Below are 24,934 nucleotides of genomic sequence, written 5' to 3'. Positions count from 1 at the left end.
ACTTAATAAAATACTATAATTTAAAGACTATAAGAAAAAGGAACTTATTTAATTAACTTATTAAAATAAGTAATATTTAAATACTTTAAATTTATAATAGATTTAGTTATATTTTATATAAAAGCTAACTTAATAATAAACTAAATTATATAAATAATATTATTATTTAAGAGCTAAAGGGAGATATATCTTTTTTAAAGGCGTATTATATTTATTAAAGCTTAAGGTTTTAAATTAGCTATATTTTTAATATTATATTTAATTATTATTAATATAAAAACCTTTACTTAAAAGCTAAAATAAAGGAAAGCTATAATAAGTAATATATAATAAGATATCTTTAACTTATTTAAGCTAGCCCTTTTCTTAATTATAAATATATTAATACTTAAGGTACTTTAAGATATATAATATACCTTATAAGTAACGTTAAAGGTATTTATTAACGCTATTATAATAATAATAACTTATTCTTAAATCTTTATAAAGAAAAGTAAATAAAGAGAATAAAGAATAGTTAATATATTACTATAAGTAATAAAGATATCTTAAAGCTTTAACTTTAGATTTATTACCTTTTTATCCTTACCTTTAATAATATTTATTATTAAATTAATAATATCTTATATTATATAAAAAGTAGCTTAATACTTATTATTATTAATAATATTATTATATTATAAAATTAAGATATTAAAGTTAATATATTACTCTTTAATAATATTAATAGCTTAATTATATAATATTAATATATTATTATAGTTATTTATTATTAAAGTATTTAATTATTATAAAGGATTAATAAATAAATTCTTAATAAAAATAAAATAAAGTATTATAACTTATTTAATAATAAGTATCTTTATATTTAATATATTATATATAATAATATAAAGTTACTATTTTATATATATACTTAATTTCTAGTATTATATAAAGGTATATTATTACTTCTTTAATAGCTTTAATAGCTATATAAAGATAATATATATAATAAAGTCTTTTATAGATAATAATAGTTTCTTATTATAAGTATAAATACTATTCTTATTTTAATAGTTTATAAGGTATATTATTAATAACTTAAAGTAATATAATAATAAAGAAAGAAAGTATTATAATATAAAAAAAGTAAATAAAAATATAATAAAATAAAAAAATATTAATAATAATAAAAATAATAAAAAAAGGAAAAGAAAAATAATAATAAAGTAATATATATAGACTTCTTATATAAATTATAAGTATAGTAAACTTAAGCTTATTTATTAATAAAAGACTTATAAATTAATAATTATTTATTAATTATTTAATAAATATAGCTAAATTATTATATATAGAAAATAATAAACTATAATATAATAATATTAATTTAAAGAATATAATAAATTAATATTTATATATAAGGTATATATATAGTATTAAATTATAATTATTAAAGATAGTACTTTAAAAAAGGGAAATAATTATAATATTTAAATAAGGAGAACTTTATTAAATATTATATATATATAATAAGCTTAACCTATATAATAAAAAGGCCCGCTTTATTAATATTTCTTAAAGCTTAAAAGATAAGCTTCAATCTTAATATTAAAACTAAAATAAAGATTTAATTTAAAGAATAAATTAATTAATTATTATACTCTTACTTAACTACTTTAAAGGGCTTATATAATTATTATATTTATAATTAAAGTAAATAACTTATTACTTTATTAATTATTTTATTCCTTATTATTATATCTTTATTTAATAAATTATTTACTTTTTTATAAGCTTATATCTCTCTTTTTAATCTTATAATTTATTAAGACTTAGATTTACTATATAATTTAAAAATCTTAATTTATATATTTTAATTTTAATAAATATTTATAAGTTAATTTAATATTATAATTTAAGATATAATTTTTAAAGAAAATAAAGGTATAATCTATCTTATTAATATATTTAAAGTATTTCTCTATAAAATTTAAATAAATATTAAAGTCTATAAAAAATTATTATTTTTATTATATTATATTTTACCTTTAAGTTATAAGAATCGCTTTATAATTAATAAAGTCTTAAATAAATATATAAATTTACTCTTTAAAATTAAGTTAGCTAGCTTTAATTTATTTTTATTAAATTATTAATTATTTATTAAGATATCTTATTTTATCTTTCTTTTATAATATATATAATTAAGAATAAAAATAGTTTTTTTCTTATTTTTTATAAAACTTATATAATATTCTTATAAATACTTATTTAATATCTTATAGTTAATTTTATTATTATTATAAGTTAATTAAATAATATAACTCTAAGAAATTTATTATTTTTATTTTATTATTTTTATTATTATTACTTAATAAATTAAAGGTACCTTACCTTTATTTCTATAAGATAAGTTAATATAGCTTACTTAAATAAGTAACTTATATAACTCCTTTTCTCTTACTTAAAGAGCTTAAAGCTCTTTAAGCTATTTAATATAAGCTTAGATTATTTAAGCTTATTTTTCGATAAGAATATCCTTTAAGGTAGGATCTTAATTAGCTAGAAGTATACTTAAGATTTAAATAAAGCTATTTATTAATTCTTTAAGAGGGTTATTCCTTTATAATATATTAATACCTTTATATACTCTTAATAATACTATTATTACTTTTAAGTAACTATAATAAAAGCTTTAAGAATTATAATAATAATAAGTCTTATAAATTAGTTAAGTAAGAGAGGTAATAATTATATAATCTAATAGTTATTACTATTATTACTATAAGTTAGAAACTAAAGCTTAAAGGTCTATATAACGTTTCGCTAGCGACTTACTAGAGGTATGCCCCCTAGCGGGCCGGCTATTATATATATATTATATTACTATTAATACTTTAAGTCTAGCCGACTATTATACTTTATCCTAGTTATATTCGCGTGCATTTACTTAGCTAGGCAGTTACTAAATAGTCTCTTCTTATTTTCTGCCTTCTTGCCACTCTTTAATCTTTTCAGTGCTTATACGTGTCTCGTTGAACCACTGGTTACGCCACCGTTTGTTAACGCCCCTTCTTTCAAAATATAGCTGAAACCGATAAGCGCCTGCTCGATCCAGCCTTGTGTCCAAGATCCGAACGCCCTTATTATATCCTTCGAAGCTTCTGTGGAACCTTTCAAGTAGTCCTGGATCGTCCATGGCCAAATTCTCCGGTGTTTGCCAGCCTAGCTTTCCCTCCTTGCACTGGATAAAGTAGTACGTCTTTCCGTTGCAAAAATTCATGTCAAGTATATCAACAGTCCGGATTTTTTTTGCCCCAGGATTGACAGATGCTGCACCGTCCGCGATGCCCAGCTTCTTGCTGTTGACCTTAGGATTCACCCACCTTTTCTTTCTTCGGACGGGCCCTTCGTCTACCGTAGGTGCCCGCCTCTTCAAAGGTGTCTTCGGTTTGTGGTGACCAACTGCTGCCGTGCGGAGTCGGCGTGCGCGGCGCGGTAGTGCATGGTCAACAATCGCATCAGCCTCGATGTCGGACTCGGGATCGCTGCTTGATGGCGAAGGTGAATAGCAGCGCCCCCCGGGTGACGAATCCCTAGTTGGTGATGAATCGCGGCTGCTCGGAGGGTACTCGTCGATCACCTGAACAGAGTCATCCCTGATCGATGCTCGTAGTTCTTGCGTCGGGCGCAAATGAACATCCGTTGAGTGTGGGGCATCCATTGTAAATGCATTGCTGACCGTCTCTAAGAAAGCATGATCTGTTGCCGGAGGTGGAGCATCAGGCGAAGAAGACGAGCCGATTCTTGGAGCAAGGGCGGCATCGCGAGTCTGAGCTGCGCGCGTGGTCAATGGCGACGAATTGGCAAGTGAATGACTTCCGGACTGTGCGTGACGTAAGACCCTGCTTACTGGGCATGTCTTGGCGCTGATCGGGCCCATAGATGAGTTGAAAGATTCGTACTCCATGCTCAGCTCGTCGGGAGAGTTTGCATGAGCAACATCGTGACTGACGGTGGATACTGCGAACAGTCCTTGCGTATTGGACACGTGTTGAGGCTGAGGGCCAGCTCCCCGTGCAAGCCTCCTAACATCCCCTTGAATCTCAGCCATTGTGCGGAAGATATAGGCATAGACGCCTTTGTCGTTTTCACGTGCTTCTTGTTGCTCTCGGTCCTGTCGGTCCAGTCTTTGGCGAAGTTCATCGCCCAAAGCATTTATGTCTGTTTGACGTCGTCTGTCCAAATCCGTCTGGGTACTGATATCCTTATAGAGTATATTTGGCCTCGTTGATCGGATTCCTCCTCCTGGCCAAAGGGGCAACAGTGATAGTGTTCCAATGCTATCTGACTGTGCCAAAGTGGAAGGGAAAAGCGCCAGTGCGTGAGTCTGGGCAACGACATGGATGCAGTCTCGCGTATTAGTCGACTGTGCATCGGTACTGCCAATTGCAACGTTGCTTTCAGAGCATGTTATTAATTGAAAATGTTACGAGTCTGGCGTCGTGTGAACTCACTCGCTGAGGGTTGGCTCCGTCAGTGCTTGGTGCGCCATGCTTGACCGAGGCCTAGGGTGGAACGGTGCCTTCATTGTTTGTAGCGCAGAGATAACTCGGGAGGCACCGCTTATTTATGCTAATTGGGGCGACGTAGGATGGCTAGGACCAGCAGCGAAAATTCTGCCAGGCAGCCCAGCCGGTTCCTTCATCCCCGACAAGAACTCAGGGTTGCGGACACGCGTGACGCGTCGTCCTTGCATTGCATAAGAACGCGTTTCGCCCATTTTGTTTTTTCTCTACGGCGTGCTACATAACGCGCGCCAAATCAGAGTCTGCCTGTTTGTTGGTGGCGGTGCATTTTTGCTTTTGACGGCACCGAAAGAGAGATGCCCAAGGCAAAGTGGAAGAAAGATTCGTGTAGGACTGCGGCTGAGGCTTGGCCGGAGCGCTTCCCCGGGCACAACGACAGGGACCCCATGCAGCCTTGTGACCCATATGCGATATTCAGCAAGGCAGACACCGCCCACGTAAATAACTCACGTGAGTTATCTTTCGAGCTAACGGGCAACAAACCAAAGAGAAAAGGAGGCTGATGAAATGCTGGATGATGGATTGTTTACGTTCTGTTGAAGGGCAGATAACGCGGGCTGGCGGTCACTTAGTGGGCCGCCGACTCTGCTAAATCGATAAGTAGAAAGTGGGCTTCTAGAAGCTCAGCACGCCCTGTGCGCCGTCTCGGGGGGGACCTGAGCGACCTGGAGGTCACTAGACGCAAAAGAAAAAAACTAAACGAAACGGGGTTAACTATAGGTATATATATTGTTTCTCATATTTTTCAATTGTTTCGTCTACTAATAAACTCTTTACATAAGTGCTACACCCGTTATGGACTGACCGTCACTGCGGCGGCGCTCCACGGTGACGATGATCCTGGTGCGGCTCGCAACCCTCCTCGGCGAAGGCGCGCCGCCAGTACTCGCTCTCCGTGGGCGAGCCGTCACGCGGGAAGACCTGCCGGCTGAAGATTTCTTCGCGAAAGGCCGACATGTAGACGTCGCAGAGGGCCTCGGCGTCATGTTGCGTGGCGCACCGCAGGGAGAAGTTGGACGCCATTGTTCGAATCTGGAAGGCAGAGAGTTTGTTCCGCGGGCGCTGGCGCTGACACGACGCCGTGAGACAGGATTCAATTATTAGGGCGCGCGCCGCGCGTCAGTCAATCCGTCGGTATTGCTATCGTAATACAACCCGTGCGCATTTCACGCGTTCTGATGAGGGCATGATGCCACCGGCGCTGGCGGATGATGGATGAATGCGCAGATGGGCTCAACGACGACACGGATAGGTAATAAGTCATCGTGAATCATGAACTCAAGCCCGCAGCGTCGCACCGTGCCTTCCTGTTCATTTGGCTGAGCGCGCGCGGGATGAGTCACGTCCCCGAACCCCATTCAGGTGTACGGCGCAGGTTGGATTACAGAGCATGCGTTGCGTGCGTGCGTGCGTGCGAAGAAACCCCGGTGGTGGAGTTGGCGGCGTTCACGATGGCTAGTCGGAGGTTGCATGACGCGGCGGGCTACCTGACGCCTCGCGGCCGTGAATGGGGCAAAAGTTGCTCTCGAAGTGGAAGGACAGCACATGGATTTCCGCACGAACGGTGAAAGGCGTATCGGTCGCACAAGAGCTCGAGCCCCGCATCTGCGCCCTTGTAAGACGCCACGTCTCACAGTCGGGACTGAATTGCAAGAACAGTGGCAACAGCCGGCAGATTCGATCATAAGAGAGAGACAGCAGCCGACTGAACCAGCCGTTGAACCAAGAGAGTGGACTTCACGTCACACAACACAGCAGTTCAGCCAGGTTCAAGTCAGGCTTCAAGAGAGCGGACTTCACATCAAGTCACACATCAAAGCACTTCAGCCAGGTTCCAAGTCGGGCTTCAAGCAATGGCATCAGCAACCGTCAACGACGCGGCCAAGGCCCTCAAGGCCCTGCACGTCCCCTCATCGCCCGTCGTCTTCACCAACGTCTGGGACGTCGCCTCGCTCAACACCGTCCTGTCGCTCAACGCCAACGCCAGCGACCCCAACAACGACAAGCCCGTCAAGGCCGTCGCCACCGCGTCGTGGGCCATCGCCGCCACCGAGGGCCTCGCCGACGAGGACCTCACCTGGGAGGCCAACCTCGCGGCCATCACGCGCGTCGCGCCGCTCGTCCGCGCCGCCGGCCTGCCGCTGAGCTCCGACCTGCAGGACGGCTACGGCGCGCGCATCAACGAGGTCGTCGCCGCGGCGGTGCGCGCCGGCGTCTCGGGCGCCAACATCGAAGACAGCATCCCCTCGGCGGGCTTCGGCAAGGGCATCGCCGGCTCGCTGTACCCGCTCGACGAGCAGGTCCGGCGGCTGCGCGGCGCGCTCAAGGCGGCCGCCGACGCGGGGTGCCCGGACTTTGTGCTCAACGCGCGGTGCGACGTCTTCTGCCTGGATGACGATTCGACGACGTTGGATGACGAGACGAGGCTGCGCGAGGCGGTGGCCCGGGGCAAGGCGTTCCTCGAGGCGGGCGCCACGACGGTGTTTTACTGGGGCGGCGGTAGGGGCGGGCTGAGCCGCGAGAGCGTGCAGACGCTGGTGAGGGAGCTGGACGGGCGGGTTGCGGTGTTGCTGTCGGCGTATAAGGGCGGGCCGACGGTCAAGGAACTGGCTGAGCTGGGCGTCGCGAGGATCAGCATTGGGCCGACGCTGTTCAGGGTGGCCATGGCGGCGGTGGCGAGGGCGGCAAAGGGGATCCTCGTGGATGCGGGAGGCATGCCGGCTATCTGAACGGAGACAGGGGGGGATGCCAATAACTCCCAAGAAGGCATTGAATCACGGGCCGGGAGGGAGAGATGATAGATTGAGTGTTTTGTATAAAGCGGTTTCCGCTCGGGTAGCAAGTATATGCTCTTGATGTGACGATGCGAGAGCCGCATAAGACGATAAGCTTTCGCATGAATGCCCTCTTTGTCTTCTCATGCTCGGCCCAGACTCCAGACTCTAGACCCCAGAGACTCCCGGACCGCGCCGCGTCTCGTCCATACGCGAGCTGGTTTCATCATGTCCATGATAATAACCTTCTTTTCGTGCTGTGCCGTGTCTGCTTGAGCTGTGCTAGTGGTTCCATCCAACACGTGGGTGGGCTTACGCTTTCGCATGCACTCCTGCATACAGGGCCAAGACACGATGGAATTAAAAGAGGTCGCATCGCATGACGGCCCGGCCACCAGAGATTCGGGTACATGAGCCATCATGCCACCCTCACAAGACGGCTTCGGACATGATCGCATCGCAACCTGACGCGTCGGACACTTGTCGGTGCCTCGGGCCAGAGGCAGCCAAGCCCATCCCCATGCCATCAGCGCATCCAATGTCCCCGGCATGGGGCGCTTTGATGCTGACGGACACGAGAGACTATCCGAGCTGGCCGTCTCTCCCCACGCCCGTAACTCGTATGTTGCGCACATAATACTAACAACAATGATGTCGGGCATTCCCCCCTGTCCTCGTCAGAACCCCGATGCCCGTCCGTCTCCATATTTGCGCCTCCCCCCCGTGAACCGCAAACAGCCGCCCCGCGACTATTCCGCAATGGAGCAGCAGCACTTCCCGCGCCGTCGTCCACCCGCCAAGAACGGGGGAAGAAGGGGGCAGGGGGGACCCGCGTAATCCGCTTCTTTCCCACCCCGTGGGACTCATGGGCTGCGCAGCGTACCAGACCAGAAACTTGGTCGTCCCGCGGGGCCCCGAGGTGTCCGTCTCGGCTACGTACGTAAGAACCACCAAAACCCAGTCGTACGAGATCCCGTCGATGGGGACGGACTGATGAATTCATGGGGTGTGAGGGGGAGGGGGGAATCCACACCCCAATTTTCCCCCCAGGTCAGGGAACGCTGGGCACGCGGAGGCGGAGATGTGGTGGGCATTTGCGCTGTTCGCAAAGGACACGACTGGAGGGAGCCAAACAGGACGGGCGTCCGGAGCCAAGATGTTTGAGGATCCGCTCGCCGCAATGCATGCTGCGCAAGGTTTCACAGCCATGATGGATTAGGTAGCTACCGGACATGCATTCGGGCGTCCGAGTTTCCATGGTTGAGATGCCTGCCACGCTTGGCCGCTTACTACTCGATGTTGCCGCCCAACAGCACACTCGTTGTTATTACCCTCCCCCCCTTGTCTGGCAAGATGCCTTGCCTGCCCACGGGACGGAGCCGACCTGCATCGCCGACAGTCGCTCAGCCGTGATCCACTTCGTTTCTTCACCGGGGCTTGGGGGGCATTGGAGAGGGCCCCATCACCCGTCGTTCCATTGTCCATGTGGGACTGACACGGCGCTTCCCTGACTCGCATTGACGGCGGGCTCCGGACCGGACACTGTCTGCAAAAATCTGAGAACAATTGCTACATCTACATGCAGAACCTCATCCATGCCGTCGAGTGAAGCCATGCTGCCCTCTCGCGCAATCGAGGATGTGGCCCTTTCCGGCTAGGACGGTATGGCATCGCAAGGGCGTTGGCGTTCGCCAGATCAGCATGGGCTGGCGCTTCTAGAAGTCTTCTCTTCCGATGGTGGTGTGCGGCGGACCGCCCGCCTGCAGCGCTGTGGCTTGCAGGATTCATAAGCAAAAGGCAAGCCAGCCGGCAGCCGCAGCGGCAAGCGGACGGGGGTGGTCACCGTCATCCCTGGACATGGCGCATCAAGGTTGCTTGACTGGCTGGACTGGGACCCGGCTGGCCTCGCCTCACAGGCAGGTAAGAAAGGTACCTGCGCCTGCCCAGTCGCTGGATTCCGCGCGCCCGCCCTGGCATCTGCCTGTCTGCCTGTTGCCGCGGTGGTGGCTGGCCATCTCCCGACTGCCGGGAGGCGTGAGACAGACGAGGCGCCTGTCCGCCGCGGCCGCCATGCCCAAACAGGCTGCTGGCCGGAGAGCTCTTCCGACGTCAAGAAAAAAAAAAAATGCTTTGACGTAGTGTAGAGAGCGCAAAACGCAGAGAAACGGCCAGTAGACACAACGTTCGCAGGGGGGCCAAAAGGAAGGGACCAAGACATGCCGTCGATGCCGCCAAACCGCAACGCAGTTGCACCACCGCAACTACAGACGCCCGACGCCTTCTGGAGATCGGGTTTGGGAGACTGGCCCTCCTTTCAAGGTTGTTCCATCCGTGCTTCTGGAACTATTACCTAAATGGCGGCCCCCGGCATCACCAGTCAGATGCCTCATCGCCCTGTCGCCGCCCGCGCCCTATGGCATGTCAACACCAAAAAAGAGGTTCACCATGACCAAGCGACAATACGGCGTCTCGCCGTGACGGGCTCACACCACCACCGCCACCGCCCCTCACCGTGATTGCCAATCCATACTTGCCCATCCATCCCTGACCCGGATCTCGCTAGTGGCCACACATGTTGAACTAGGTGCCTTATCCAAGCTTACTTGCTCGCACCTCCACACCACGAGGCCTTCCTGGCGGGTTATGTGGTTCGACCCAGCGCTGGCGACGGCCTAGTGTTATGGATCACAAGCCCGCAACGGTTCCGCTCGCCCTCCATGCCATGCCCCGGCCAGCTCGCCCGTTATGCCCTGGCTTGGCCAGAACGCAGCACAGGTGGAGTCGTTTTTTGCTTCGCTTGATCTCGCGCTCCGTCGAAGAGACCGCGCCCGTCCTCCCGCCCACCAACCCGCTCTGACTCATGGAGCACATCCCCCGGGGCTTCCCACCACGCAAACAAGGGCCCTCGTTGTACGTACGTACGGAGTAGACTCCACATGAGCTTAACCTTCCCCAGCTCCGTTGCATCGAGACGACCCTCCTCGCTAAGGGGGCGACGGACCCGTTGGGATATGGGGCGCATTGCCCGAGATCGGGCGCTTGTTCGAATGTACATGTCCCATGTCGAGGTGGCCGCGCGAGTATAATACCCTTCGATGCTGCCCCAACTCTCACGTTCTTTCCCCAGGTTTTGTATTTGGTCCCTTACTGGGTCTGTGGATTCATCCTTGTTTTTCTTTTCCACATTGATCGTCGATCATCACTGAGTGACAGCCGCCCAGTGCTGGCCGGCCCTTTACGAGCCCACCCCCCTTACACGCGCCAGCACCTCCTTGAAGGAGTGAAGAAAGGCAAAACACAACACTCACAGAGAGACGCAAATAACATGTCCGACAAGGGCAGCTCCGTCCCCTCGGGCGGCGTCGGCCCCGGGACCGAAAAGGTCCTCCCCATCCACGAGTCCGACGCGGCCGACAACAAGGTCGTCCAGGGCGAGACCTTCGCCGCCACCTTCCAGGAGGAGGATTTCTGGACGCGCAGCGGCCTCAACCTCAAGTCGTTCCAGCGGCGGCACTATGGCCGCGGCATCGTCGAGCTCGACCGCGCCATGAAGACGCGCCACCTGCACATGATTGCCATTGGCGGCTCCATCGGCGCGGGCTTCTTCGTCGGCTCGGGCGGTGCCCTGAACAAGGGTGTAAGTTCGCGGGAACTTTGTGAAAAATGCGACGCTGCGTTGGCGGCGGGTTATGACTGTAACTAACACCACTTTTCTGTGCTGCAGGGTCCCGCTTCTGTCCTGTTGTGCTTCTGCATTGTCGGCTTCATGGTCTTCAACGTCGGTACGTGCTATTCCCGACTGGGTGCGCGGGCCGGTTCCCGTTTGCTAATTTGTGACGTATAATAGTCTTCGCCCTAGGCGAGCTGGCCATCATGTATCCCATCTCTGGCGGCTTCTACACCTATGCAACCCGGTTTATTGATCCCTCGTTTGGCTTTGCCGTCGGATGGAACTACCTATTCCTATGGAGCGTCGTGCTGCCGCTAGAGCTAACAGTATGCTCCCTCGTCATCCAGTATTGGGACCAAGAGACAAGCGTGGCCGTATGGATTACCATTTTCCTTGTCGCCGTTATCGTCGTCAACATCTTTGGCGCCATCGGCTTCGCGGAGGAAGAGTTCTGGGCCTCGTCGCTAAAGCTCGTCGCTACTGTTATCTTCATGATCATCGCGCTAGTCCTCGTCCTCGGCGGCGGGCCTGAGCGCGGCCGGTACAACGAATACTGGGGAGCGCGGTATTGGTACGAGCCGGGGGCGTTCCGCAACGGGTTCCGCGGCTTCTGCGCCGTCTTCGTCACCGCCGCCTTCTCCTTTACCGGCACGGAGCTTGTGGGCCTCGCCGCCGCCGAGACGAGCAACCCGGTCCGATCTCTACCCGGCGCCATCAAGCAGGTCTTTTGGCGAGTCGTCTTGTTCTACGTGCTGGGCCTGTTCTTCGTCGGTCTCCTGGTTCCATCGGATGACCCGCGTCTGCTCTCGGACCAGGCGTTCACGGACGTCAAGGCCTCGCCGTGGGTGCTCATCGGCAAATATGCAGGTCTCGACGGCCTCGATCACTTCATGAACGTCATCATCCTCATCTCGGTGCTCTCTATCGGCGTGTCGGCCGTCTTCGGAGGGTCGCGCACCTTGACTGCCCTTGCGCAGCAGGGCTACGCTCCCAAGATTTTCACCTACATTGATCGCTCCGGCCGACCGCTGTTCTCGGTGCTCGTCCTGATCCTCACGGGTCCCCTTGCGTACATCAACCTCAGCGCATCTGGTCCCGTGGTGTTCGATTGGCTGCAGGCTCTCTCCGGTCTCGCGATTTTGTTTTCGTGGGGCGCCATCTGCTTGGCTCACATCCGCTTCCGTTCCGCCTGGGCGTATCACGGCCACTCCCTCGAGGAGATTCCCTTCCACGCCATCTTTGGCGTTTGGGGATCCTGGATTGGTCTGATTCTCTGTGTCGTCGTTCTCGCTGCCCAGGTACGTACACTCGCGCCGCCTCGATCATCACTTGGACCACACATCAAAATGCTGACCACGCGCAGTTCTTCACCGCCATCGCTCCCCCGGGCAAGACGGGCGTCAACAACGCCGAGGGCTTCTTCAAGTCCTACCTTGCCTTCCCGATCGTCATCGCCTTCTGGATCTTCGGCTTCGTCTGGAAGAGGACGGGGTGGCTGCGCCTGGACCAGATCGACGTCGACACCGGCCGTCGCGAGCTGGACTGGGACCAGATCCGCGCGTACAGAGAGCATATCAAGAGCCTCCCGACGTGGAGGAGGTGGTTGAACAAGTTATTCTGATACCAGTCACATTTGACCTTCGAAGGGTCGTAATCCAGTAGCGATATACCAAGCGATAGAGCGACAAGACACTGTTGCGTTTCTTGACAAGTAGGGTTTGTAAGAACAGCTCGTGAAATTTGCCGCAGTATAGAAACAATATCAGCGCTGGCAGAATGGCCACGTCTTGCGTCTTTTACACATCAAGGGCAACAACATCACCTTCACGTGTCTTTATCGTGACTGCAGCCAACTTGCTGTCCCCCTTACCCTTAAGCTTCTTCTTCAAAGCCTTTAGATGACTAACAGAGCGCTGCAGCAGGAGAAGGGCATACTCTCGGCGCCCGTCATGCCCAGGTCCGAGTGCAGGTTCATCTCGGCGTAGCCCGACCACTCGCCCTCGCCGTCGCCAAAGTGGATGAGGATGCCCACGTACCGGCACACGATCGCGTTGAGGATCATGCAGCACATCCTCCCGTTGCCGTCCTCAAAGGGGATGATGCTCACAAACTCGAGTGCGTATCTTGTTGCCAGGGAGAACGGGTCGACCCAGCCGCCCTGTTCCGCGGCGGAGATCTCGCGCTTCAGCTCCTCGCACATATACTGCATGTGGGCGGGAACAACTTCCGGGACAGGATAGTTGATGTTGCGACCAATGCTGGTTCTGTAGATGCCGCCATAGGCTTCCGGCGGGATGTCCATCCGGCCCTCCTCCACGATGGGCACACCCAGCGTCAATATGCGGTGCGTCTCCTTGATGAGCTCCTCGGAAAGGTCCTTCTTGTTGACGACGAACTCGTGAAGGATGTGCTGGTAGGCTTTGGCGTGCTGCACAACCTCATTGCGGGCACGCAGAGCGTCGGCGACGGACATGGGCATGATGCTGGGCTGCAGTTGGCTCAACTCCATGAGCACGCCCTTGATAGCCTCGTCCGATAATGTGGTGATAACCCGCGAAGTGTCGTCGGAATCCGCCCAGACCTTTCGGCACAGGGCCTGCGTGAGCTCCCAGTTCAGCCCGGCACGCGCAACAGTGTTGCTGGTGAAGACGGCCGCCGCCATCGTCGCGTGGAGTTCCTGCATGATTGCTTCTTGGTTCGCGTCTGTCAGCCATGACCCCCTGATGCGCTTTAGCCAGGTGGTGGCCTCTTTGAAGGCGGACGCATAAGCGTTTGCAAGAATGCGGTCGTCGGACAGGCTCCTGTCAGTAGGCCCGAGGCGCACTGCAACAGGTCGGCCTGGAGCTGAGCCTGTCGGCCAACCTCGTGAAATGGCTTCTGCAATGGGTAGATACATTACGCGCTGTTGCTCGGGCTGAGTCGGTGTGCTACTGGCGCAACAGTTCACCTTGATGCAGTGATATGTCCTTGGTTTTATATCAGTACAAGGCATTTCTTTCACAGTCGGTACATGTAAGTGGATATTGGCAAGTCACGAGATTCATGGTATTAAGTTACTCTCTGCGTCAACTCTCCCCCCGTAAGTACTGCACTACACTACATGTGACACTTGCAGTTGTCGTCTTAGCGACTGTTGACCTCGAGTTCACATCCACTGGTGTCTCTGGTGGGGTTCAAGCCTTTCGCTGTCTCGACCGTGTCTGGTGCGTACCGAGGGGCGTGGTGAAGCAACTAATCCAGGAATCATACCAGAAAAAGAGAAGAACAGTGACGAAAAGGGACCGAGTAAGACAAACACTCCTTGGCAAGTGGTGTATGTACTGAGCGACAAGACGAAGCCATCGTCTTGTGTCAAGTTCCCGGTACAGCCAGTTTTGGTGCCAGGCGGTGTTGCTCGTTTTAAAGATTTAAGCTTAAATGTGACGCGGCAGGGCACAGGGCTCGATCGCTTGGCGTGCAGCGATGACGAAAAAATTAAACTTCTCACCCGCGCGGAGCTCGGTCATCATTCGAGTCCGCGCTTTCCCCCCTCCCTGTCTGTCCTTTGCTCCAGCATGGCAGCCAAGGACTTTGCGACGATTCTCGACCCGGCAAGGCTCCCGCTGGACGTCTTCGGACTTCATGTTCGGGTTGTGCCGAAAAGTGAGGCGGACGGATCAGCGCGCCGGACCCGAAACCCCCTGCAGCTAAGCCTTGTTTCTGCTTGACCTCAATGTGCTTTGATACAACGTACCGCGACGCACTTCTTGCCACTGTGTTGGCGTATGCTTTTTTGCAGCTTCCCTTGGCATGTATGCAAGTGCACTGTGCTCCGGTTGCTCGTATCCAGTACGAAATACGGCCCGCGGTCGAGTGCCATTCACGACGCGACAGTGCGCGACGCCGTGGCGTGAATAGCCCATTCTTGGCAAGTTGGCCTTACCCTCTGGCATGCTGGAAGATCAAGCCTCATGGCCGTCCGCTGGCAAGGTTTGACGTCCGGCCCCAGAAGCTGCTACCCGGCGCGTGGGTCCATGCGACTCCAATCATGAGGCTGAACGCTCTCCAGGCAGTCTGCTTGGCAGCTGTTTTTGGCGTTGCCCACCTGCCAATGGCGTTGGCCAAGGGAGGATTGAAATGATGACCCGGTTGAGCTCGCCGAGCGTAGTCATGCCGAGACGCATCTTGCACTCCCGCCCGTGAATTTGCCGTGCGTTCCCTCATCGTGTGCTGCGCCTCCCGCGAGTCGCAGAGTCCAGATCCCAGGACTGGCTCATGTCTTGGTCGTCCTCGATCCTCGGAACATCAGCGGTGGCACAACAGTGGTGGCACAACGAGGCCTTATCTTGGCAGCCCCAGGATCGACAGACTGTCAAGTAGGACTTTCCCTTGTTCATTTCTTCACGCTTGCAGGATCAAATCGTGCGGTGTGCCCCTGTATCCTACACATGTTCAACCTCACAAGGATGCGCTACCCACAATTATAAACCGCGGCCGTTCATCTTGCTGCTTTCCAGGCAGGAGGCTTGTCTGTTGCAGCGCTCCTGCTCACCACGTTCGAGACTGCCGCATTCGTTGCTCCTCCTAAGAACGTTTGACAAGCCGCCTGTCTCAAACGTCAAAGCGGAGGCCATCGGCATCTGTCGAAATGGGGCAACAGCAGGAGCTCGAGTCCACAGCCCTCGCCTCCAGCCAGGTCAACCTCGAAAAGCCGACGTCTGGCGCAGACGGGTCTGTCCAACCGGACAAGGGCAAGGCCGACGGCAAAGAAGATGGCTCTGGAAACGCGTACTGGGTGATTCTCCCACCGTTAGGCGCTGAAAGACACTGCTGACGGTAGGCATCCAGCGGATCTTCTCGTACGCTGGCAGACTCGAGTACACCTTCTTCGCCATATCCATCGTCGCAGCCATCGCATCCGGGGCTGGAATCGCGCTCCAGAACCTCATCTTTGGGCGCTTCGTGACCATCATCACCGACTATGCCTCCCAAAAGTCGTCGGCAGCGGACTTTCGCAGCGAGGCCGCTGAACTTGCGTACGTGACGCTGTGTCTTTAGCGCCAGCAACCTCTAGCGATAAGTGATGGTTGACTTTGACGCAGCTTGTATTTTGTCTACCTCGGCATCGGAAGGTTCGTCCTCGCATACCTGTACAACGTCCTCCTCAACTACAACGCCTACCGCATCGTGCGCAACATCCGCCACGCCTACCTCCGCTCCGCCCTCCGCCAAGAAGCCGCCTACTATGACCTCGGACAGGGCGGCTCCATCGCCACGCAGGCCGCCTCGAGCGGGCGCCTGGTCCAGGGCGGCATCGCGGAGAAACTTGGCCTGACGTTCCAGGGCCTGTCGGCCTTTATCACCGCCTTTGCCGTCGCCTTTGCCACAAACTGGAAGCTGACGCTCATCACGCTGTGCATCGCGCCGGCGACCATCATCGTCATGGCCATTACGGGCACAATCGAGGCTGGCCACGAGACCAAGATCTTGGAGATTTACGCCCAGGCTAATGCGTTTGCCGAGGGCGTCCTGTCCAGTGCGCGGACTGTGCACGCTTTTGGCATGCGCGCGAGGCTCGTGGCCAGGTTCGACAAATACTTGACCGAGGCGCATACAGTGGGCAGAAAAATCTCGCTGTTGTTTGGCATACTGTTCTCGGCCGAGTACACCATCATCTATCTGGGCTTTGGTCTCGCCTTTTGGCAAGGCATTCATATGCTTGCTCGAGGCGACATTGGGTCGTCAGGAGAGATCTTTACGTGAGTCTCTACACGTTGGCCGTGCGAGGTGAAGGCTAATTAGTCCGGATCGCAGGGTCTTGCTCTCCGTCGTCATCGGCGCCATCAGCTTGACCTTGCTTGCTCCATACTCGATCGAGTTTGCGAGGGCTGCTTCCGCTGCCGCCCAGCTGTTCAGCTTGATAGACCGGAAATCCGCCATCGACCCTCTGGACCCATCTGGCGAGCAACCCGCCGAGACAATCGGCGAGCTGGAGCTTGAGGATGTCAGCTTTGCGTATCCCTCGCGCCCAAACACGACTGTTCTCGATGGGTTTTCTCTCAAGGTCCCGGCAGGCAAAGTGACTGCTCTTGTAGTAAGTGGAACCCGGTGCGCGTTGGGTTCTGAAGGAGACTTACACCGATATCAGGGTCATAGCGGCTCGGGTAAGAGTACCATTGTCGGACTCATCGAACGATGGTACGAGCAAACCTCGGGCACCATCAAACTAGACGGCCGCCCGATCGAGACCTTGAATCTCAACTGGCTGAGGAAGCATGTGCGCTTGGTGCAACAGGTAAGTCTTGCAAAGCCATAGAGCCGCCAATCGTCTAATCGCCCAGGAACCCATCTTATTCCGCGGCTCTGTATTCGACAACATCGCCCATGGCCTAGTCGGCACCAAATGGGAGAGTGCCGCCAGGGACGAACAAATGGCCCTCGTCGTCGAGGCCGCCAAGATGGCCTACGCTCACGACTTCATCACCGAGCTGCCCAACGGCTACGATACCGAGATCGGCCAGCGCGGCGGCCTCCTCTCGGGCGGGCAGAAGCAGCGCGTCGCCATCGCCCGCAGTGTCGTCTCGCAGCCTAAAGTCTTGCTCCTCGATGAGGCCACCAGCGCGCTCGATCCGCACGCCGAGGGCATCGTGCAGCAGGCGCTGGACCGGGCCGCCGAGGGGCGCACCACCATCGTCATCGCGCACAAGCTCGCGACCATCAAGAAGGCGCACAACATCGTCGTCATGAGTAAGGGGCGCATCGTCGAGCAGGGCGCGCACGCGGACCTCGTGGCGAGGGATGGCGTGTATGCGCAGCTCGTGCGCGTGCAGAACTTGCTCGTCTCGGCGGCGAAAGCGACGGGCGTGGAAGAGGAGAGCGACGAGGACGACGCGGCGCGGCTTGCCCACGGCGAGGGAGATGATAAGGCGGCGCTGACGAAAACGCTCACGCGGTATGCGACGGCCGAGCGGGAGCGCATGCAGACGCAGAAAGACCGCGATGACTATGAGCGCCACAGCCATCTCGGACTCTTGTCTGTCGTTGTGCGCCTGATCCGGGACGCTCCCGAGCTGCGTGGGGCTTATATATTCGTCTTGCTCGCATGCCTCGGATCATGTAAGTCACCGGACTGGCGCTCAGAACAAGAACCCCTGGCTGAACTGACACATCCAGGTGCTGCCATCCCTGGCCAGGCTATCCTGCTGGCCAACATGACTGACGTCTTCACCCTGACTGGCGCCGCAATGGTTGACAAAGGCAACTTCTTCGCCGCCATGTTCATCGTCCTCGCGGCGGGGTGCTTCATATGTTACTTTACAATGGGCTACTCGACCAACACGGTCGCCCAAGTGCGTCCCGCCCCTTATTGCCCCCTTATTATCACCGCCTCCTACCCTCGCCTCGACACATATCGCAAGCGCTAACAGCACCCACAGACCCTCTCCCACAAGTTCCGCAAACAGAGCCTCAACGACATGCTCCGGCAAGACCTCCAATTCTTCGACCGGCCCGAGAACAACACCGGCGCGCTGGCCAGCCGCCTGGACGAGAACCCGCAGGCGATCCTCGAGCTCATGGGCTTCAACGTGGCGCTCATCTTCATCTCGGCGCTCAACGTCCTGGCTTGCAGCGTGCTCGGTATCGCGCACAGCTGGAAGCTCGGCCTGGTGGTGGTGCTGGCGGGCCTGCCGCCCATGCTGGCCGCCGGGTGGCTCAAGATCCGCTTCGACGTGCGGCTCGACCGCGACGTGGCGGCGCGGCACGCCGAGAGCTCGGCCATCGCGTCGGAGGCGGTGACGGCGATACGTACCGTCTCGTCGCTGGCGATTGAGGAGTCGGTGCTGAGGCGGTATACGGAGGAGTTGGATGGCGCGGTGAGGGGGTCGGTGAGGCCGCTGTTTGCGATGATGGTGTGGTTTGCCTTGACGCAGTCGCTCGAGTATGGGTTCCTGGCGTTGGGCTTCTGGTGCGTCTTGCTCCCTCTTCCTCTCTGCCGTTCCCTCATGTCACCAATTCACGGACGGACGAACGACCGGCCGAATGGAACCAACCATCTAACTAACCCATCTAGGTACGGCTGTCGCCTGGTGTCGTTCAACGAAATCACCATGTACCAGTTCTTCGTCACCTTCATGGGCGTCTTCTTCTCCGGGCAGGCCACCGCTCAGATTTTCCAGTTCTCGACCAGTGAGTCGCGACAAAATCCGCTCTAAACCCTTGCTGTACAGTTAAGAGTGTTGACGCTGACGTCCGTCCGTCCGTCCGCAGGCATGACCAAGGGCAAGAACGCCGCCAACTACATCTTCTGGCTCCACGGCCTTCAGCCGACCGTCCAAGAAACCCCCGAGAACCGCGACAGCGAGCCCGGGGCGGACGGCTCCATCGACCTGGAGCACGTGCGGTTCTCGTATCCGCTACGTCCCGATGCGACGGTCCTCAAAGGAGTCGACTTGGAGGTCAGTATTTTCTTACGTCGTGCGTCAGGATGATTTTTGCAACATCTGACCCGAGGACTAGATCAAGAACGGCCAGTTCGTCGCCCTTGTTGGCGCCTCCGGCTGCGGCAAGTCCACCATGGTCGCCATGCTGGAGCGCTTCTACGACCCCTCGACGGGCGTCATCCGCATCGCCGGCGACCCCCTCCCCGAGCTCAACCCGCGGCTCTACCGACGCGACGTCTCGCTCGTCCAGCAGGAGCCGACGCTCTTCCAGGGCTCCATCCGGGAGAACATAGCCCTCGGCGTCGACGACCCCTCGTCTTCTTCTTCTTCTTCCTCCTCCTCCCCCTCTACAAGCACCAACACCAACACCGTCGTCGACGACACCGCCATCGAAGCCGCCCTCCGCGCCGCCAACGCATGGGACTTCGTCGCCTCCCTCCCCGACGGGCTCGCCACCGCGGCGGGCCCCAACGGCACGCAGCTCTCGGGCGGCCAGCGGCAGCGCATCGCCATCGCGCGCGCCCTCATCCGCGACCCGCGCGTCCTGCTGCTCGACGAGGCCACCAGCGCGCTCGACACGGAGAGCGAGAAGATTGTGCAGAGCGCGCTGGCCGAGGCCGCCAAAAAGGGCGATCGCGTCACCGTCGCTGTCGCGCACCGCCTGTCTACGATCAAGGACGCCGACGTGATTTGCGTCTTTTACGGCGGTAGGATCGTCGAGCAGGGGACGCACGCGGAGTTGATTGCCCTGGGGGGCATGTATAGAAAGATGTGCGAGGCGCAGAATCTGGATTGATAGAGTGCGCTGGGACTGAGTTGGCGAGGGCGGCTTAGGTTGGAGCATTTGCTCGCCATTCACCCTTGCACACATCGCTCCAAAACTCATTGGAACAACATTACTTCTTTGTGATTTACTTCACTACTTGGCACTTTAAAACACAGCTCAGATTTATTAATGAAAATGGTGTGCATGCGCACTCAATGTCACTCGGTTCACATTCGCCCTCTTCATAGGTGTTGTGGATGAGTGATGGACACACGTCATAGTAATTGACAATCAGGTCGAGTGATAGATTATGATATATGCGTTTCGCCTGCTAGATCTTGGGTATCCAATTTTCTACTGCCACCGCTTAAAAGACGGTGCCCTTGGTCTGCTTGCCCTTCTCCTCCTCGAGCTTCTTGACGTTGACGTTCTTCCAGAGCAGCAGCGCGGCAAGGCACAGGGGGATGAAGCAAGCACCGGCAATGACCATGTACCGCTGGACGATGCCATAGCCCTCGATGACAGCCTCACGCGCGGGGCTACCGCGGGGTGCCTCCACGACCGCAGACAGGTTGCCATAGAGCTGGAAGACCTGGTCCTGCATGTCGGCGGGCAGCGCCTCGGCGATCTTGTCCGGCAGGATGTTGGTCCAGATGCCTCCTGCAATGGCCTGGCCGATGGACGCGCCGATGGATCCGAAAAGGCCAAACATGGCAATGGCGACGGCGATCTGCTGGTGGTGGACCTGGGCCATGATGGCCAGCTGGGCGGTCATGGCCCAGATGCCAGTGGCAAGGCCGTTGAAGAGCTGGCACATGACCAAGACACCAACATCGCTGTCAGGTGTTCGGAACTTAATGAGCAGGGCGGTTCCCAGGATCGAGAAGGGGACGCCGGCAATGGACAGCCACTTGTAGTCACCAGTGTAGCGGACAAAGCTGAGTCAAGTTAGCTTGAGCCTGTGAGAGTGCGAAGTGCACACGTACAGTCCGACAAATGGGCTAATGAAGGCAGACATCAGCGAGAAGCTGTTGAGGACGTAGCCCGAGATGGTAATGTCGAGGAAGTTGACGGCCTGCAGGTAAGAGCCGTAGTACGTGTCCCAGGCGCTGTGGCACGCGCGTTAGCATTTTATTCAAGGAGACAGAGATGGGGTTCCATACAAGGTGCTCATGAACATGAAGGCGTAGACGAGGCATGCGCCCAGGATGGTGCGGTTCTTGAGGTACTTCCAGGGGAAGTAGCTGACCGGCGCAAAGTACTTCTCCCAGATGCCGAAGGCGACCAACAGGACGACTCCGAGGACGATCATGGCAATGATGTAGCCCGTCTTCCAGCCATTAGGCGCCGAGGTGGCGATGCTGAATGGCAGGAGCAGGATAGACCAGCCGGCGACGGTGAGGAACATGCCGACGGCATCAAACTGGACAAAGTAGTACTTGAACGACTCCCACTTGGTGCGACCGCTCACGCGAGGGGGGTAGAGGCCCTGCTTGACCGCCCTGCGCTTGCTGATGATGAAGACGACGGCAACGGGTAAGCAGAAGGCGACGAGGATGATGCAGAAGGAGCCAAAGGCCCAGTTATAGTTGACGTTGGTGTAGAAGAGGTTGGCAATCTCGGGGCCGGCAAAGGTGCTGGCGATGAGGGGCGTCTGCTGCAGGCCGAAGAGGATGAGACGGTTGCGCAGAGTGGTCATGTCGGCGAGCATGATGGAGATGACGTATCCGAGACCAAGGTGGCCGACCCAGTAGATGGTGTGGGCGGCGGCGTACATCTCAACGTTCTTGCAGGTGGCCTTCATGATCATGCCGACGACGACGAGGACAACCATGCAGATGAAGCCCTCGCAGCGCCCCCAGATGTCAATGATCTTGGCAATGGTGAGGTTGCAGACGCCGCCCACGATGGTGGCAATGACACCCGTCGTGGACAGGAGGGCGTGTTGCGCAAAGGAAGAGGTGACGTAGGGGACGAGGTTGCCCTGGACGTTTTGGAGGAGATTGTCGACGAATGTGACGAGGTAGAGGCTGTGGAGTTTCGCGTCAGTCAACTGGGCTTGACAGGACGCGTGCCGGACGCAGTGGCACGTCGGTCCGCCACGATCCATAAGAACAGCAGAACTTACAGGACAAACATGGCGACAAGCTCGGTGCGCGACCAGACCTGCGTGATGGCCTCGACGCGCTTGACACCGTCCTGCATCTCCTGGGAGTCGGCGTCCGACTCACTGCCATCCTTCTCGGGATCCTTTTCGGCATATTGATGGCCCTCGCTGATGCGATCCTTTTCCAGATCCGCGACAAGCTGCGGGTTTTGCTCCGTCGCGAGTTGCGGCGGGGGGCCGTTGACGGCGGCCATGGCGAGGGCGGCGGGAGAGGCTTTTTTTTTGGCTCAAGATTATCAATCGATCTAATCAATCAGGCGATTGATTAGAGCAAGCGTCTCGACCGTGAACTGCCGCAAAACAGGAGCCAAGGGGCCAAGCGCAGTGGCAATGAGATGAAGGAAGCCAAGAGGACGGGTGACACCGGAGGGCGATTGCGACTGCGACATTGGACCCTTTTAATTCCTGTAGCTGCCGCGCGCGCGCCAGCCAGGTCTGACCGAGGACCGGCGGCGGCGACGCTACCTGCACCCCGGGCGGATGCGACGTCGTGTGGGTGAGGGCGGGTGCCGGGCGAGATGCTTGCAATGCCTACTTGCCCACAAGCCGGCGTCTGGATTACCGCACCGACTACCACGGAGCAGGTTAATACCCACATGCCACCCACGGCTGCAGCGGCTAATGCCGAGAACAGGTTAACGAGCCTGGTGGCGGCGGCATCAAGTGGGAGCGGCGAGCCAGGGCCTTCGGGTCGCTTTACCCAGTTGGTCGAGCAGAAACTTCAAGTCCATGATCCATGAGATGGAGGGGAGGGGGAGGGTCGAGCAGCTTTTGTCGCTACTCCACCGCGCGGCGGGCGCGCCAGCGGGCGGCGATGAGGGCGTCAATGGCTGAGGGCCGGGCGTGGTGGGTTTTGGCGCTGCATGGGCGAGCAGGGGTCGTCCCGACAGGAGAGGAGGGTCTGGTCTCCATGGAAATGAGCGGGCGGGCGACGATGGTGAGAAAAAGAGAGCATCCAATATCTGACAAAGACGATGACTGACGACGATCGAGGCGACGCCTGAGGCACCCGCTGCCAGCTATGCTTGTACGTAAGGCAGGTAGCCGTGGGAAGTGCCTTCCACTTGTCGTCAAGTTCAGGCCTGTACCGAACCCCTTGGCGGATTTTTTTCTACCCTCCCGTCCCATCTTCGGGACCTGGGCAGGGTACCTAGAGCACCCCCTGCCGGCCTGCGCTGGACCTCGTCCCGCCCTGCCAATCCATCGCGTCAACCCTCAACCACAGCATCTCTTCACATCACCAACGACAAAAACTCAATCTGCGTCGCCATCTGCCGTCGCACAGACCAGTTCCGGCAGCGCCACGGCCCTCGTTCCCGCCAACAGCGACGCCCAAAAACCTCCGCCCGGCCGTCACATTTTTTTTCCCTCACTTTATCAGATGATCAAGATGATCTGATAAGGAGGGGGCGTTGGGGGGTGGGGAAAAGGCATGCGGGACTCGACGCCACACGGCGCCAAAGCCCTGCAACATCCACCCGTTTCTTTTACGAGCTAAACTAACGGGCAAGCTCGCGAGGAGCAGGTCCGCGGCGCGGCAGGTTGGTTCGCCAGCGCTCTTGTGCATGCGCTTTCGCCCGGCCTTGTTTGATGAGCATGACGACCCTCTCCCAGTGGGCCATCGTCGACTCCTCGTCCGGCGCCCCAAGACCAGGGGGTTTCCGTCCTTTTCCACCTGGCCGGCCGGGTGGGAAAGAAAATGCTCCGTGGCGGTAATAACTGATTCCAGAGCCAGGTCGTTAGCCTACCTGCCTGCAAATGCAGGCGGTGGGTTCGCATCTTGGCAAATGCACGTCACGGCCAAGGAAACCCTCCACGCGGCAGAAACCCTGCCAGAATGCAACGCTGCCCAGTCTTGGATTCCGATTTACCCGTACGCCATCTGCGTCCATTGCGTGTGTGGCCCCCACATGCCTGCGTTGCGTTGAGTTGAGAGCCTCGGAGGAGGCAATGTTGACCGTGTCCCGACGGTGTGGAAATTGCCGCACGCTGCCGCCGTGATCGCCTCTTCAGCCCATGCCCTGGGCGCACCGCCGGCACGCATCCTCAGGTTGTGCCTAGTCTCCCTGCCTTCCCTAACCCTAGATACCGCCTGTCTTCCTGCAGAGTGAGTTCCGCCTTTTTGGTGACCCCACAGCGATGAGGTCCAGGCCGACGCCACGCGCGGGAGCTGAGGCACTCTCCCAGCCCGACGTTGGGGGCTGCCGACGGCAGTTCCTCGATGCCAATGTTTCTCATCGTCCATCACATCTTGGTACTGGGCCTTGGCCAGGCTCGGCGTGTGGGAGAGCACCCCGGCGGATAAGGGTCGAGCAATCCCGTCACGCAGCGCGCAACCCTACCCTTGGGGTTGCCAAGAGCGGGCGTCTCGGCGCTTAACAACCTGGCACTCGCTGCCATTTCCAGCCTACGAGCAGTAACAGATGCGTCAGCCTGCCCAAATGCTTGTTCGCCACGCGTCGAGTGCGTCTGATGACACTCCGCGAGCTGCTGATCCAGGAGTAGGAAGGAGTTGTGGGCGTATCACTTGCAGAAAACCCACTCGTCTTTGGTCCATGGTACC

The 24,934-nt window shown here is 53.7% G+C and overlaps 5 protein-coding genes across 5 annotated transcripts; 3 read left to right on the top strand and 2 right to left on the bottom strand.

The window, feature by feature from the left end:
* Positions 1 to 6,427: 6,427 nt before the first annotated feature.
* Positions 6,428 to 7,303, top strand: PLICBS_009715 (uncharacterized protein; the record flags this gene model as incomplete). The annotated part of the gene is made up of 1 exon (XM_018325332.2): positions 6,428 to 7,303. One exon carries the CDS (start codon positions 6,428 to 6,430, stop codon positions 7,301 to 7,303), a length of 876 nt encoding a protein of 291 aa, XP_018176726.2.
* Positions 7,304 to 10,673: 3,370 nt separating this feature from the next.
* On the top strand, positions 10,674 to 12,639 carry PLICBS_009714 (amino-acid permease inda1; the record flags this gene model as incomplete). The annotated part of the gene is made up of 4 exons (XM_018325331.2): positions 10,674 to 10,985; positions 11,073 to 11,130; positions 11,196 to 12,316; positions 12,382 to 12,639. The coding sequence occupies 4 exons, from the start codon at positions 10,674 to 10,676 to the stop codon at positions 12,637 to 12,639; spliced, it is 1,749 nt and encodes a 582-aa protein (XP_018176725.2).
* A 273-nt stretch (positions 12,640 to 12,912) lies between these two features.
* On the bottom strand, positions 12,913 to 13,701 carry PLICBS_009713 (uncharacterized protein; the record flags this gene model as incomplete). Its single annotated transcript, XM_018325330.2, has 1 exon — positions 12,913 to 13,701. The coding sequence occupies one exon, from the start codon at positions 13,699 to 13,701 to the stop codon at positions 12,913 to 12,915; it is 789 nt and encodes a 262-aa protein (XP_018176724.2).
* A 1,944-nt stretch (positions 13,702 to 15,645) lies between these two features.
* Positions 15,646 to 20,234, top strand: PLICBS_009712 (uncharacterized protein; the record flags this gene model as incomplete). Its single annotated transcript, XM_018325329.2, has 11 exons — positions 15,646 to 15,792; positions 15,846 to 16,033; positions 16,100 to 16,756; positions 16,812 to 17,091; positions 17,146 to 17,292; positions 17,339 to 18,113; positions 18,171 to 18,346; positions 18,434 to 18,963; positions 19,069 to 19,184; positions 19,266 to 19,453; positions 19,515 to 20,234. The coding sequence occupies 11 exons, from the start codon at positions 15,646 to 15,648 to the stop codon at positions 20,232 to 20,234; spliced, it is 3,924 nt and encodes a 1,307-aa protein (XP_018176723.2).
* Positions 20,235 to 20,571: 337 nt separating this feature from the next.
* On the bottom strand, positions 20,572 to 22,565 carry PLICBS_009711 (uncharacterized protein; the record flags this gene model as incomplete). The annotated part of the gene is made up of 4 exons (XM_018325328.2): positions 20,572 to 21,142; positions 21,191 to 21,313; positions 21,368 to 22,234; positions 22,333 to 22,565. 4 exons carry the CDS (start codon positions 22,563 to 22,565, stop codon positions 20,572 to 20,574), a joined length of 1,794 nt encoding a protein of 597 aa, XP_018176722.1.
* Positions 22,566 to 24,934: the final 2,369 nt, after the last annotated feature.

This window comes from Purpureocillium lilacinum, assembly GCF_023168085.1.
Source record: "Purpureocillium lilacinum CBS 284.36 DNA, scaffold_7, whole genome shotgun sequence".
Lineage (NCBI taxonomy): Eukaryota > Fungi > Ascomycota > Sordariomycetes > Hypocreales > Ophiocordycipitaceae > Purpureocillium > Purpureocillium lilacinum.
The sequence above is the reverse complement of the archived record's forward strand: the minus strand, read 5'-3'. Positions and strand labels throughout refer to the sequence as shown.